At 34.5% G+C, this 17009-nt stretch overlaps 1 protein-coding gene across 1 annotated transcript in view; it reads left to right on the top strand.

Annotated features, from left to right (window-relative positions):
• LOC106133074 (C3 and PZP-like alpha-2-macroglobulin domain-containing protein 8) overlaps positions 1 to 17009 on the top strand; it is a 97082-nt gene that overhangs the window by 20281 nt on the left and 59792 nt on the right. Inside the window, exons 3-4 of the mRNA XM_060946334.1 lie at positions 8791 to 8976; positions 11027 to 11152. Coding sequence (XP_060802317.1) covers positions 8791 to 8976; positions 11027 to 11152 — 312 coding nt within the window. The remainder of the gene's footprint in view (positions 1 to 8790; positions 8977 to 11026; positions 11153 to 17009) is intronic.

A 17009-nucleotide genomic window follows, 5' to 3' on the forward strand; every position in this document is an offset into this window, starting at 1 on the left:
TAGTTAAAATTATTCCTTATTATTGAAAATTGGAAGCTTAACAACATTCAATCGCATGCGTTATGCTGGGACAATAATATTGATTTAATTTTAAAAGTCATTTCAAAAAGACGTACATCACCCTGATAAAATTTGAGCATACTTTTTCACAAAATTACTCATGTTACTATCCGAAAACTATAATTCGTAAATCATCCACAAACAGTATGAGACGAAACTACAGTAACCTCGTATGTCTTGTTCTTTCTCTAAGCATTTTAATCAAGCAGTGACCAAGGTACGAGTAATTTAACGTAATAATGTCAAACGCTGAGTAAGTAGGTTGTGTGGTCTAAAATAACAATCATGCGTACAAAGGCTGATTGACTTCGAATGCCAGGGGACTGAAGTCACATTAACATATAAATGGTATGGCAACTCAATCGTTATCATAGAGTTAAAATGTTCAGAGCAGACTTTTTCCCAATTGGTTTTACGGCCTTATCCTGGATGGTCCTTCTAAAATTAATTATAAATCAGTGCTACTAATTTTCAAGTCATAATCGTCAAATCAGTTGTCGTCACAGTACAGATCAATCGTAAATCGTTTTTACTTCGCCTTTTCGAGACGTATCAGAATAAAATAATTATTAGCACATCAAAGACATGGAATCTGATAATAAATTACTAAAATCAATAAATTCTGCTATAATTCAGTAAGAAATTGCAAAGGGAATTAGAGGAGTCGTTTGTACTGTTTTCTAAAAAAATACTATTGTTCCTCCGTTCAATGGCTTCCTCCAGAACGCTTTTGAATATAAAATTGTGCTTGTTTGTGCGTTCAGACAAAGCCAATATCAGATTCCTATGCAAAGTACTTTTTCCGAACAAAATATTAAGTCGCACACTGCTGCTTTGTATTTATGTAAATTTGTTTATTATGGAAGTCGTCTTGAAAAAAGAGATAAGTGGCAGATTTAAAGGACTTGGTGAACTGACAGATTTAATACAGAACTTAAAGAGCTGGAGGCATCAAAAATTTGATTCGAATATAAATATTACACTGCTACAGAAATCATTATTCTGGCTTTGGTTTTGGTAGCGGCCTCCATTCTCTCGCGAGAAGCGTGGGAATTGTATAAAGTATGACGACGATTCTTGATTGGTTTAGATCCGTCTTAGATTTAAATTCCGTCTGACCTCTCCGAGGTAGCGTTATCCTTATATAATATGTACAATTATTTGAAAGATCTCATTCAAACCATTACCATTTATCTAGCAGTTCTACTGAAATTTTCATCAAAGTCCACATAATGTTTCCTCTAACGAGCAAAAACTCGGCTAAATAGCTAAAAATAACTACCTTGTAGAAATTTCTAGACAGATTCTCGTCACATTTACTGCAATGAGGGACTTGGCAACGTCTACCTGCTGGCAATATTTTTCTTTCACAGAAATGGCTTCACTCCAATGTCAATACTCAAGAAAGTGCACAAGTCTTCAAATTTTTATGTTTCATCGCGACAGAGTACTGAAAATTTTATACGAAACTTTCTTAGAAAATATATTTACTTGGTGTCTTGAAATTTTTCAAGAATCAATGAATCATAGTAAATGGGCTTTTGGCTATTGCACTTTCGTAAATTTCATTTCATTTTTTGTTTCTGTGCATTTGCCATAGTTCTTACCGTGATTTCATACTAATAGAGTGGTTGTGAAGAAAAAACTTAGATAATATATAAGCGTTAATCAACAAAAAGTCTTACTAGTGACTATTTTTTATGTAATTTGTTAGCAACTTGTAGCTTATACAGCTAAACGTGACTTTCAAATTTTGTGACTATTGACTCTATCCACCCCGTAAACACGAGAAATGAGCGTTGACGTTTATTAAGATACTTTTAGATTGGGCTAGCAACTTGTCACTATTTGAATCTCAATTCCTTGTGGCCTTTCAGTCTTTTCGAGATTATTGGCTCTGACTTTCTCGCAAAAGATATAGGATGTGACTATATGTATGTTGAAAATTATGAGTAAGTTGGTCTAAATATTTATTTTTATGAATAGTTCTTCTATCAGGCATAAAAACACATTTACTGACAAAGCACTATTGAAGCTGGCATTTTACTTCTATTTTTATTCCAGCTGAACTTTTTCCATAAAATAAAAAAGTTCCTTCGATATAGTTAGCGTCGTCGGTGCGGGTTTATTTTCGCTGTTTTCCACCAAACTGGAGCCGATTTTCTGAAGCCCATCATGAAAAGAAGTAACTTCTAAATAATCTAGCTGTCCATCAATTTTTATTTTTTATTTTGTTGACTTTGAAATTAATGCAATTATGACTAACGCTCAACTCACGATTTAATTCAGTCAATTATTAGTAGTATCTACCTTTTTATCTATTTACTTCAATATAGAGGGACATCTAAAGGCTGCATGTAAATAAGACTATAGAGTTTAGATAATAAAAGATTCGGAAAAGTATAAACTTAGTATTATCCATATATATGATACCAAATCACCTTAAAATTTTTGACGTTTAAATAAATAAATAAGAATGTCTAGATAGTAAAACACAAACAAAATTAATTTTATTCAACATAAAGTACGTTAGTTATTTTTGTCCTAAACACAGAAACAACTAACCAATTGCCTTCTTATTCTAAACCAGGTACACAATATTTGATTCCATAAATAGTAAACAGATTCAATTCTAAAGTGGAAGTTTTAATTGAATTTGTTTTGGTGGGCGTCGTCGATGGATACTTTTGTAATTACTTTGAGGGATTTACGGGAATAGGGAGACAAATTGCTTCCTGTTTATAATACAGATATAGATAGGAGAGGAGTTAGGAGTATCGTAAACCAACGAACTTGCATGAAGGGAGTTATGAATGTGGATGAAGCGAAACAATTATGCAAGGGTTGGCGAGTGGAAAGATGCAGTCTCTACCTACTCCTCCGGGGAAGAGGCGTGATTCCAGACATACATATCGCATCTATATCCCTTGCAAGGAAGACAGAACCAACGGTCTTTGCATTATATGAGTCGTGATTTTATGTCTGTATTTTTGTAGATAGAATGATACCATTTCATCATAATTTGATTAAGGATCATGCAAAGAAAAAGGAAGGCAAACTTTTGTCGGTGGAGTTAAGTGAGGTGCCTGCCTTTCAACTCTTTTCTCTTTTTATGATTCCAATAAGACTAAATTGATGATACATTTGGAGAAACAGACCGGTAATCTCCATTTGTCCTCCTGAGTCTGCAATACAGAGGATAATATAGGGGTCTTGCTGGTCGAAGAAAAACATAATGTTGTTAAAAAAAAACAATATTTTTAAGACTGTTGGCTCTGTCTACTCCGCAAGGGAAAAAGACGTGATTGTATGTATGTAAGTATGTTCGTATGTTTTTATATCAGTAGACGCGTATGTACCTGACGTGTCTACTATTTTTGTGAATACAATTTATGACAAAAATACTGGCACATCTATGTTGGAAATAATTTCATTGTCGTTCCTAATTCTATTTCATATGATTTCGGTTGACTGGTTAGAAGAAAACATCGGCGTAATATAATAACGCAGTTGTTGGTGCATTATCGACTTTATAGCAAATGCATTACGGATAACATTACATACATACATATAATCACGTCTATATCCCTTGCGGGGTAGACAGAGCCAACAGTCTTGTAAAGACTAATAGGCCACGTTCAGCTGTTTGGCTTTAAGATAGAATTGAGATTCAAATAGTGACAGGTTGCTAGCCCATCGCCTAAAAGAAGAATCCCAAGTTTATAAGGCTTTTTACGACATCCATGGGAAAGAGATGGAGTGGTCCTATTCTTTTTTCTATTCGTGCCGGGAACCACACGGAAACGGATAAACGGATAAACGGATAACATTAGATATATTATTTTATTGTAGTTCAACTGAAACACATACAAAATGCCTTAGAACAGGAATAGTGTTCTTATGGAATTAGAAATAAAACAGTAAGTAGAGTTACATCTGGAGAGTAATAAAAGCCATAAGCTTAAATATATAAGATATTTTTTTTGCCATCAGCGTAGGCGCCGTTTTTGTCGCGCGATAAACAATCGCTTTTTAATACGACGTGAAACGAAACAACGATAGTATATCGCGCGATGAAAACGTCATCGCGCGTGCCATACTAGCCCCGCTGAATCTCAATTCCATCATTAAGTTGACGTGATCTTTGACTCTTTTCCAGATAACCAGCTCTGTCTACCCCGTGAGGAATTAAGACGTGATATAAGTATCTTTTATTTTCCTATCACAAATTTAAAGGTTACCGTCTCTTAAGCAAATATTCCTATCGTGTTATGAAATTGGTTCAACATTGCAATTGTTGAAATGGAAATAATGTCAAAACTGGTCTGGAAAAGTGGGACACAAAGGAACATTCAACGCCATTCGAATAAACAAATAAGTCTACTTGGATACAGGAACATCGATGTCTGTGCCGATGCAATGAATTATTTCTATTGATTTTAATAGTTATATTGGGCATTATTGAAACCCTCAAGGATTTTCCCCCTTTTTTAACATTTTTAATTTCTTTCTCGCTCCTTAAATTTGCAGCGTGATGTTATTTAGCCTTAAGCCTTCTTCGATAAATGGTCTATTCAACACCAATTTTTAATTCGAACCATTAGTTCCTGAGATTCGCGCGTTCAAACAAACAAACAAACAAACTCTTCAGCTTTATAATATTATAGTGCAGATACGTATATAAACTAGTTTTTGCTTATAGCTTACTAAGAACGCGTGAAATACATAGTTTAACTAGAAAATTTCTTTGAACATACACTAAATATAATTACGTCGTCTTCCCTTCAGGGTAGCTATATGGCTTAACGACGGAATTGAAATAGTGACAGGTAGCTAGCCCACTAGCCTTACCCTTGATTGACTTTTAGAATCTGTATGGAAGAAATTACTGGTATTCTAGGATTTTTCGTCTCCACAAGACCGAGATGCAAACTTGTTCCCTTTTGATAGATCATCTATTGCGTCAACGGGAGTTAGACAGTCATCTCTTCATGTATTCGTGTAATTACTTCGATTATTTTACATAATTAGTCCTGATTCGTGTTCTTGAATTAATTGTACTCCGCCACATAAATAATCAATTCAGTTATCAAAACTATTGCTGTCCCGACTTAAGACATAATAAAAAGCGAAACAGCGATTGTTCTTCGCGCGATAAAAACGGAGTCGCGCGTGACATACTACGGCGCAGATTTAAAAACATATACGTCTATACCCCTTGTGGGGCAGACAGAGCCAGCAGTCTTGAAAGACTGATAGGCCACGTACAGCTGTTAGGCTAAATGGTAGAATTGAGATTCAAATAGTGATGGGTAAAAGATGAATCCCAAGTTTATAAGCCTATTTTTTAGTTGCCTTTTACGACATCCATGGGAAAAAGATGGAGTGTTCCTATTCATTTTTATATATTCTTTTTTGTATTTGTATGTTATACATAAAAATCCTACAAACCAACTATAAACATTCTCCTACTTCCTGCGCAGTGGGGTGACAAATAACACTGTTAAGTTACAGAGTATCGACGTATAAAGTCAGTTGTACCGTGACTAGGCCCCATGAATCCTGCCGGTTCGCTATCAATTCAAGCTTCGGTGATTTCCACGCAGATGCTTTCCAGGAAGTAGACCAATGATAATATAAGCAGTAGATGATGAACGTTAATACTTAAACTTTAAATAACATAATACTCTCTTGATTATCATAGCACGCTAGAAAAATAGCTGTGATGCCTTGAAAAAACGATTTCCATAAGAATTTAACTTTGAAATTTTAAAGCTGGTGATTTTACAGCCAGTTGCTTGTCAGTTTCATTTTCGTATGCATACATCTTTAGTTATTTCTTCATAGAATTTTATTAGGTGATGGAAAGTAAAACACTATTGTTATTGTTGTTAATAGTGTATTTTTATGTTTTATTCAAATTAGGATAAATTTTCTTATTTAAGTTAAATATAAAATAATATAATAAATATATTCTATTTCTTTATATCTAACAAAGGAATACCAACAGATTACATATACATGTACAATTTACATATACATATTTATTAGGTACTAAGTCTAACATGAAATCCAATTAAAGGTGCACACATACGTATATTCTTACAAATTAACTAAAATTCTATGAAAACAAATAACATTAATTCATTCATTTTTCATTATTCATTTAACATTAATCATTATTCGAAAATATACTAAGTTTCGCTCTCCACTTTATATTATGTCAATGTATTCACCTGCAATGTTCAAGCAACTCCAGTCTTTGTCGCTTTCTCGTTCTGTCAGTGGTTTTAATTTATAGCCAGTTTCAGTTTGATTTTAATTAGGAGTAAGAGCTCGGTAGATTGTGGTTGTTGGCAGGGCTGATGTTTCGATGTGTGGGTTACCGGTAATGAACTCAGAATTGTTAGTTAAGTTGGTTCTTGATTTAAATGTTTTGCATTTGTAATGTGATAAATTTTGTGTTTTGATTTTGCTAATTGTTTTAATTAAGAATACCAAAATTAATAAAGAAAAACGTCCGGTTGGTACCTTTTTAGATTATTTTTATTGTTGTCGTTAGTGGGATTAATGTTTCAATCTGCAGATTATCGGCACAGGACTTAGATTTTTTAGATAAGTTGGTTCTTGATTTAAATATTTTTATTCCAAGGTAAAATTTTTGGTTGGTAATTTATTCAATTTTGTGTTTCCTAACAAATTAGACTACCTATAATAAAACGTATTATTTGTCTCTTATGGTAGAATGTTATTTACAAGAAGTACTTAATAAATTACAATTAATAAAATGATGTGGTAAAAGTACCTATGTACAATTTGCCATTTTAATATTTGTTCTGATGATTGAATGAATAATTATGTTTTGGAATTACTCTTACCTGCCTTTGAACAGAACAAAATTAAAATGCCTTCAACAAATATTTTCCCACGAAATTGTTAGTCCACAAAACGTTTGAGTAACTAATTATGAAGAACAAAGATGCTCTAAACTTTTTTAATACAAAAACATAAAATAATTTATTTCTTTAATCATATTGTTTCTTTTTTCTTTCAGTCTTACAATCGCTTGAGTTCTACTAATACCTACATAGCTTACATATTTTTCATATTAGATATTTTTCACTGGGATGAAAGACCCTTTGTCCTTGTCCAGATTATTAATATATACAAAAAAAAAATATCTAGAAGATTTACCAATCTTCAACCACCGATCAACAATCTTTAAACTAGTAGACTCGTGAAGAGACAACAAACAATCAAATAAACTTACTTTTGCATTTATAAGTTGGGATTTGTACTTATTATCTAAAAGTTTTTTTTTTTTTGATAAAATGTGTATAAATATAAAACATAAATTTATTTCTGTACCCAAAATAAAACGTTTTCTGTTGTGAACTTCTAAATGGCACTTCACTCTTGTAGCCACAGCTCGTAGCACTTGAAAATCGTAGCCTGTAGAGCCTCTACTAGCGTCTAAATATTGTCTATCACTAGTATTTCTCAGTACTTGTGACAATGTATATCACTATCACAACATACTATAAAGTTATTTTCTTTGTCTGCATGTATGCGCTAAATGCGGAAAGTTATGGACAGATTTTGTTCCTATTTGAAATGTTAGAAAGAGGGTTTTCTGAGAAAGGTTTATATCGATAAATGCTACCCGTGCGAAGCCGGGGTGGGTCGCTAATAATTTATAAAACTCTTCCCTTTTTTCTGAGTGACTGACAGACAACGTACAGCCAAAACCCCTGGAGTCTAGAGACCAGAAATTAGATTTTTGGTATCAAGTGTTCGGGGTAGGGGACATCCTAAGACTTGATCCAAATTGAGACTTAATATGAAAGGTTGCTAGCCCATCACCTACAAGCAGAATCCCGAGTTTATTAACCTTTCCCTTAGTCGCATTTTATGATATCTATGGGAAAATTATGTAGTGGTCCTATAGTAAAGTGCAGCGTACCACACGGCATCTAAAAATATAATTTCTTCGTTATTAGTTCCAAGAAAACAGTTTACGGGTTTTCAATAGGAAAAGTTAAGCAATTTACGTAAGACATCGTTGAATTAATTACGAGCCGATTTAAATAACGGTTATGTTAAAATAATCGTTATCATTAACGTTAATCTCCTAAATAAGATAGCGGGAGATTGGGATGCAAATAGTCGTTTAATTTTTAATGAGAGTTGTTTGCGACAATACTTTGATACTTATTAATATATGTAAAGTTGTGCTTATGTATATTACATACAAGTTAATTAATTTATGTATTAAATAAATTAATATCTGGTTGCGTATATGCAATAAAGTTATTTATACAAATTATAATGAATTTTTAAAAATATTTTCATAATACATATGCAAAAAATATAAATATTCAAATGAATTGTGTTACATTGTGGTTCATCTTTTGTACTTTTCAGGTACAATTGATTAATTAACAGCCGTGTGGTTCCCGGCACTTTTATAGAATAGGACCACTCCATGTTCTTACCCGTGGATGTCGTAAAAGGCGACTAAGGGATAGGCTTATGGATATGGGATTCCTCTTGTAGGCGATGGGCCAGCAACCTGTCAACCTATTTGAATTCCAGTTCCATCATAAAGCCATACGGCTGAACGTGGTCATTCAGTCTTTTCGAAACTGTTGGCTCTGTATCCCGCAAGGGATATAGACGTGACTATATGTATGTATGTATGTTCTATTAATATTCCTCATCTTGTTTCAGGATACGGCATCATTCCTCTCAAGATCCCGTCATCGCCTGCCAGTCACTGCACCCTGCACACCACGGTGGGGTGTCTGGGCAACGAGGAGTGTACGGCTAAGAGTCACAGCGTCATCAGACTTCTGGGGCCAGTGAGAGACGTTATCGTCAGACCCGCAAGGCATCATTATAGGCCGGGTGAAACAAGTAAGTACAAATTGTATAAAACAAGTCTTCTTCTTATTCCTCCTAGCTATAGTCACGGTTACATCCTGACCTCTCTGAAGAGGGACGGAGGAAGCGACTCCTATTTGACCTCCGTAACATTGTCAGAGGAGCTTAGACGCGTATTGTATGATGGTTATGATCATCCAATTGCCTAAATGTACAGGTTTCCTCACGATGTTTCCCCTCACCGTTAGTGCGGACATAACATAGCGTAACATGAGGGAATCCGTGGCGGGATACACATTTGAAATTTGACATTCGATTTCATAAGTGGTCTTCTTGATTTTCCAAAATTCGCAATTTCATTCAAGCAAATACGCGAGCTAGAGTATGCTCGCGTTTATAATGAGATATCCGCATCGAATAGAGTGGATGAAGAAGTATCAAGCAATTTCATGGGTTGGAAGTTTATAAAAAATAAATTAAAAGGAGAGTTGGTCGTCTCCATGTTGTTTTTGAGAATCTTTTGCATAGGAACGGTATCGTAAATGCATAAAATTTACAGTACATACCTGTAAAATACATAACCATGCCATCTAGTGCATATATGTGGAACTACAATGCTGTCAAACTTGCATGTCCTGAATTAGATGACGCTCTCGATAAACTTTGGACATATCATTGATTGAATTTGGACTCAAATCAACATCATCAATTTGGACTCAAAATGCCGAAAACATAGTAAACTTGATTATGAGATAAATATGTAATAAAAATATTACTACTGAACAGTTGTAAAAGAACAAACAGCGTGAAATAAATAGACGATAAATGGAACAATTTGGTAAAACGTTAATTTAGGTGCGACATAAACTTCTAAGCGGAATTTTAACGTCACAGGCCGTAAACTGCGGACGTTAAAGTAAACAAAGTTGGACAAAAATTAATGACCAGGATGAAAGCATAAAATATAAATGTGATTCTTGAAACGTAATAATCTCGAGATTTATATACAGATAGAGAAAGAAAAATCCTACAAGTTTATGTAAGCGACGAATTAAATCATTATTTCAAATAGGATTAATGATTTCACAGATTTTTCCTTAAAGAAATCGATACTCATCTCACAAAAAGAGATAAACACAGCCAAGATGCCAAGATACAAGTGTGACTCACAAAACATAGAATTTATTGCTTTCCACAGCAGCTGTCGGGTAAATGTATGGACTTAGCTTTGTAATTAATTAGGCTAAAACTTGAACAATAAAGCAAGTTAGGTCGACAAAGTTTTCAATGTTCTTACTTGGTGTTAGCGATTTACGGTTGTAACAAAATATGTATGAGTTTAAAAAAATATATGGTAGTCAGTAAGGGACGAGTTTTATGAATATTATTAGTAAATCATTAATAGATTTATTTCGAAAGAAAAGAACTCGTCACATTTAACACATAAAATATACACGAAAATATACAACCTTTCATTCGTTAAACTAATTTAATGTCGCGATTCACATTGAATTAAATCACCATGGGCGTTAATTCACAGAAGATTTTTAAGGACAGCTGCATTTATTTGTAAATTCTAGGCTAGCACAGCCATTATAACTCTTAATATGTGGGTACCTACCCGTCTTATCTCTTTCCTATAAGGGATTATTACATACATACATATGGTCACGTCTATATCCGTTGCGGGGTAGACAGAGCCAACAGTCTTGAAAAGACTGAATGGCCACGTTCAACTATTTGGCTTAATGATAGAATTGAGATTCAAATAGTGACAGGTTGCTAGCCCATTGCCTAAAAAAGAATCCCAAGTTTGTAAGCTTATCCCTTAGTCGCCTTTTACGACATCCATGAGAAAGAGTATGTATACATAGAAATGTATTGGTGCCGGGAACCACCCGGGATTATTAGTAACTATTTTCCAAAAGTTTTGTCTTCGATGAAAACAATTTTGGTTACATACCTATATTTATTTAATTTGACACTTTTGCCCGCCTTTGTACTGTACTACTGTTTTATATTTTTAATGTACTCCTTAAGTGAACGATAAAGCATTTACTTATTTATTTACTTTTTGATACAGTAACATTCTGGATTCTGGCGCTGGATCATGACTTGAGGCTGGTTCGTGAGGAGTTGGCGTACGTGTCTCTGAGCGATCCTGCTGGCACGAAAGTAGCAATTTGGGAACAACTGTCTATGGATGAAGGTTAGTACTCTATTATTAATGCCTTTACCAAAATCGTTGTGATTGGCGTTAATAAATAAATGCAACACGAAACTGAGAAAGTTCAAAAGTAAATTTGTAGATTTTTCCCAAACAAACAGCAAACCTCAAGCTAAAGTTTGATTTCAACTACAAATTACTGGAGAGTAGTAAAACTCTCGGATATAGGTAATTCGGGGTCTCGAAAACTTTATGTTATCGGAAATTGAATCTGTCAGTTCAATGACAATGGGAGCGGCGGCGCTGGTGTTACAAGGAAACGCTTTTAGTCGAAGATCAAGGGACTTTAGTGCTGTTTACTTGAGCAGCCTAATCTCTTTGAGATGCTTGTAATGTTTTTGATTTGATTTTTTCTTCTAGGACGAGTATTTTAGGGCAGGGCTGAAAGTTTAAATAAAAAAATTATCGGTAATTTATTGGGACGACATTAGCAAGGAAGATTAAAAAAAATTAATAAAGATTTTGACTTTACCAAAATTAAATCAGTTTTACATAAAGAGTTCTTTGGAGAAATAACGAGGAAACATGACTGTTCATTCGAACTTAAACCACAGGGGGTATTTTATCAGCTGTTGAGTGTCCAGCATAGATTATATTATATACCTAATGATAATTTTATACAAATATGACTTGTTGTTAAGGGCATGAGTGTTTGTTTAAAAGTGTTCTCCATTTTATTGTGCACTAGCTTTTGCCCGCGGCTTCGCCTGCGTTAATTTCACTACCATAAAAAGATTGCTTAGATTAAGAGCCTTGCATTGACATAAACTAATATTATGCAAAAAAATAGATGTGCCTACGTGAGTGCGTTTTTGAGGATGCTATTCAATCATGCAAGTTCAACTGGATAGATTTTGATGAAACTTACGTACACGGGAAGAATAATGCCTGGAATAGAACATAATTTATTTTTCCTACAAAAGCAAAGTCCCGGGGGCGCAGCTGTTAAAAAACGAATAAATTCTAAAGACAAAAAAAGGTAAGTATAATAATGGAAAGTTAAAGTATCTCTTTGTATACAACATTCGCTGTCTTGCCCATTGGAGACATCACAAATAAACTGTCACAGCTGGTGACCCGCGAGCAAGCGACGTGGAGCTGTCCGTGTGAGAAGCAATTCGTCCTGAGGTCGACTCCGGCTGCTCCAAGACTTTGCGATTTGTTAATTGTCATCACGAAACATATAGCCACTGGAAACTGTACACGCTTAAATTGAAATGGAAAGTTGTTGGGAATGAGGGGAATGCGCGGTATAAAAACAATTTCACCAGCTGCACAACCAGTAAGAATTTTAGCTTCTATAATATTGTTATGAAGCGACACCACTTTAAGGCGAGTCCCATTACAACGTTTCGGCGGCGTTAATTGTTGGAATGCCTACTTTTAGTGCAATTGTATGCGCGGGCAGTCCAGATGCCGAAAGTGAATTAAGGAACTCTACCGGATAAGTTATAGCATCGGTACTATCTAAAACTGTTTTTATGGATTGGTATATAATTTTATTTTCAAAATACTTAAATTATTAGCAGCTGGTTGCTCATTTTTGGGTGTTAGGATTGCTCGCTCGCATATCCAAGAATCCTCGTGATGAATTATTTGAGATAGGTCTCCATAAACGAAATGGATAAGTTCCTCCACCGAAGTGACTACTTGACAGAAGTTATCTAGCAGAGTCACCAACCCGTTCGATTCAGGCAACATACCATTACCGATTTTTAATAACACATCTGAGAATTCTTGCTCTCGAGGATTACCACCCAACTGAGCTCTCATATTACGTGTTAGACTTAATTTCCTAACCTGAGGCCAGAGTATGGATCGTTTGAGACATGCGCTTACTTCATCAGCTCTAGTACCTCGGCTTATTACGGGTAGAGTCTGGCGGAAATCACCACAAAATAATACAGTGGTACCACCCATAATGCGATTCCCTGTTATTTTCTCCAAATAAGTAAATGTCTTAACCATGGAAACTAAATCAATGAAAAACGAATTTTTCATTAATTAAAAAATTTGCCAGCGGCTACAATCGCGTTATTTCTTAAATTCTCATGTGGCGCCATCTCGTATCGGGTGGTCAAAAAATAAATATCTAAACCACGGGAACTAAATTAATGGTGAAACGGTAAGTACTGACGTTGCTATATGTGTGTTATTCCTGCTAATCTTGAGGAACATGGCAACCGTCGCCGATGCGGGGTGCGTCAAACTACCTACATAAAAAAATCTTCTCATACATAAAAAAAAAATCTTCTTAAAGATGTGGTGAAACAGTAAGTACTGGCGAAACTAAAATTACTTAATTAAAACTTAATTAATTAAAAATTTTGCCGGCGGCTACAATCGTGTTATTTCTTAAATTCTCATGAGGCGCCATCTCGTATCGGGTGGTCAAAAAATAAATACCTAAACCACGGGAACTAAATCAATAAACAAAGCATAATGAATTAAATCAATAAAATGATATTTTTTTAATCATTATAATAAATATAAGAATTAATTATTTATAGTGCCGTGTGGTTCCCGGCACCAACACAAAAAAGAATAGGACCACTCCAGCTCTTTTCCATGGATGTCGTAGAAGGCGACTAAGGGATAGGCTTACAAACTTGGGATTCTTTTTTAGGCGTTGGGTTAGCAACCTGTCACTATTTGAATCTCAATTCTATCATTAAGCCAAATAGCTGAACGTGGCCGTTCAGCCTTTTTAAGACTGTTGGCTCTGTCTACCCCGCAAGGGATATAGACGTGACCATATGTATGTATGTATGTATAATTATTTATAGCTTTTTATATCGATTCAAATCAAAAATGACGAAGTTCCATACAAACTTGCACCCCCTATTTCATCCCCTTGGGATAGAATTTCAGGATAAAAAGTAGCCTATATTCTAATCCAGGTTACTAACTATATCTGTGCCGAATTTCGTTCAGATCCGTTCGGTAGATTTTGCGTGATGCGCGTACAAACATACAGACAGACAGACGGACAGACAGACAGACATACAGACAGACAAAAATTCTAAAAAAAATTGTTTTGGTTTCTATTGACCCTAAAAAGACCCCTTATAATTTTTTTTCTTAAATATCTTCAATGTACAGACAAAGTTGAGTTACAGTTTTATTATTATGTATGGATGTATGGATGTATGGATTCGCAGTTACAAGCTCCGACGTTTTATTTCAAGGCTCGGCCCGCTTTCGTATCTTTAAATACATATAGTCACGTCTATATCCCTTGCGGGGTAGACAGAGTCTTGAAAAGAATGAAATGTTATTGTGATTCAAATACTAACAGGTTGCTAGTTCATCGCCTATAAGGGAAATCTATCTTTAAGTACTTAACAAAATTATGTTACAGAAATGAATAACCCCACAATATCCACATAATAGTATCAATTTAAATAATCGGTGTAATATAACACAATTCACTGAATCGAACAAATAAATTACGCAAATAGAATTCAATGCAAATTCTGTGGGTTTGATCAATTTCTAATGCACGAGCGCGGTCACCGTGCCCAACGTTACATTGATTAACTGGCACTTCATAGAATATTGATACATTCAGTAGTCAGGGAATGATGATGTTACCTCGCTAGGGAATGATAAAACTGATAAAAAATTACATGAGAAAATAGAGGGTAGGAAATGACCTCCAATGACGATTAAAAGAGAACTAACCCATTTATTATAACTTATTTACTCATTCACACATTCACTTAATGCCATAAGGCATTCTCTGCCAGTCTAACTCTTGGACCGAACTGAAATGAGATATGATACATGTACAGTTATTTTACTTAAATGTAGACAATGATGTCATTAAGAATGCTCTGAACGTAATAGACCTTTGTCGGGAAATCCAAACTTCGCCGGCAGAGAGCCAACTATGGAATAACTTATTCATGTTATGGTCCAGAATAAGTTTAATGGGGTAAATTTAATTTCAAGCATGTACTACGTGTTATTCTTAAGAATTTTCATATTAAATAAAGTGGGTGAGTTAAACTCAAAGGTTTATGTTGGAAACAATAGTAATATTTATTTGTTAACGAATAATACAAATGTTTTTGGGTCAGTGAATAAAAATACAACTTACTGCACAAAAGAGAATATTAACTGAGTGATTGACTAAAGTATCAATGCACAGCACAGCCCACCCAAACCCAAAAAGTACAGAAATTTGGAATTTGGAAATGCTAAATTGTGGACTAAAGCTGATGTTTTATAATCTTTCTAATAAAATATTCCAAAATAATCATTAAGCCGAACAGCCGAATGTGGCCTTTCAGTCTTTTGATGATTGTTGGCTCTGTCTACCCCGGGGTAAAGACGAGATTATATGTTTTGTAAAAATATTCCAAAACGTGGTCGAGTGACATCATTCCCCGGCTAACAATACAGGCACCATCGACCACGTACCAAGAAAGCGTTTCCATGTCATCTCCGTGCCTACCCCTGTCAAATTCTGATAGATTGGTTTTCCCTTACTCGCGTGATTGACTTATTACTTACGAAAATTTTATTCGATATCTTTTTGCTTCGGGGAATGTAACATGGAATAAGTATGCCAGCTATTTTATAGGATTCCGTAACTAAAAGGTAGAAACGGGATATTATTACTAAACGTCCGCTATTTGTCTGTTTTTAATTCAGTTAATTGTTTTCCATAGATTATCTAGGTACTCCAGTCATATCTTATTGAAATTTGACCCGAACTCTTTGTCTTCAAATCTAACGAGGTGACAAGGGAATCTTAGGTTTTTGTGTCGGCTCTGACATGTGACTTTAAGTGGGTCCTATAATTAATCAAACTAGAAACTAACCCTACTCACTTTGAGGACGTGAACAGTCATTTTTGTAGACACTTGGTTATTAATTTTGTTTTTGTTGCTTATAGTTTTGGAGAAAAAGTCTCAATACTTTTATGTGAAGGACAGTTTGATTTTTAACAGTTTTTCTAAATTTGAATTTTGATATATAAAGATTAAAACCAAATTTTTAATGATTACCGACTGTAAGGAACAGTCAAAACTATCTTTTTAATCGTGCTTATCAAAAACCTTGTTTATTATTCAGTGATTTCAGCATTATTTCAATCATATTTTCCTTTTATATATTCAAAACACTGAGATGAAGATATAGTCATTCATTTTGTAGTCAACCATTACAATGCCAAAAGAATAACTTTTGAAAAATTACATGAAAATGAAATTCTCAGTCACGTCTCCACTTACGATTGACCCAAAATCAATATTTTCCCACGTCTTAAATGGGCCCGTGTTTTTGTTGAGCGATTTATCAAAATGAGGAACACGGTAATGTTGAAACATGGAAATTCTTTCAAGGGATCTCCCTGGCTTTACCTGACGCGTTCAGTTTTCTAACCCTCTTACGCGATAACAGGAAATCCCCGCTGGGTGTAACAATAGAGATTTTTTGCTGATATGGCAATGACAAATGGTTTTTGAAGGTTTTTTTCTTTGGCTCGTCTTCTAAAGTTAGAAAGGAGACTTTGGCGCAGCTGCTGTTGAATTTTCATAAATTGATATGCTTCATCCAAGTTAACCTGCTATAAAAAATAGGGAATTGAAGGAAATAAAACTGCAAATGGTTAAATTATTATGATCTTTATTAGGAAATTTTAATTTTTTTTTCGTAATAATATGTATATTAAAGGTAAATTCATACATCAAACATCCCTGTCCCCATAAAACACTTTACAAATCATTTTCCCGGAAGAGTAGGCACAACTGTCTTTATGTAAACTCTCATAATATTATAGTTAGAAAACTATGGAAAGAAAAAACATTTTTCATTGATTTTAATAATGTAT

The sequence above is a fragment of the Amyelois transitella genome, chromosome 10, assembly GCF_032362555.1.
Source record: "Amyelois transitella isolate CPQ chromosome 10, ilAmyTran1.1, whole genome shotgun sequence".
Lineage (NCBI taxonomy): Eukaryota > Metazoa > Arthropoda > Insecta > Lepidoptera > Pyralidae > Amyelois > Amyelois transitella.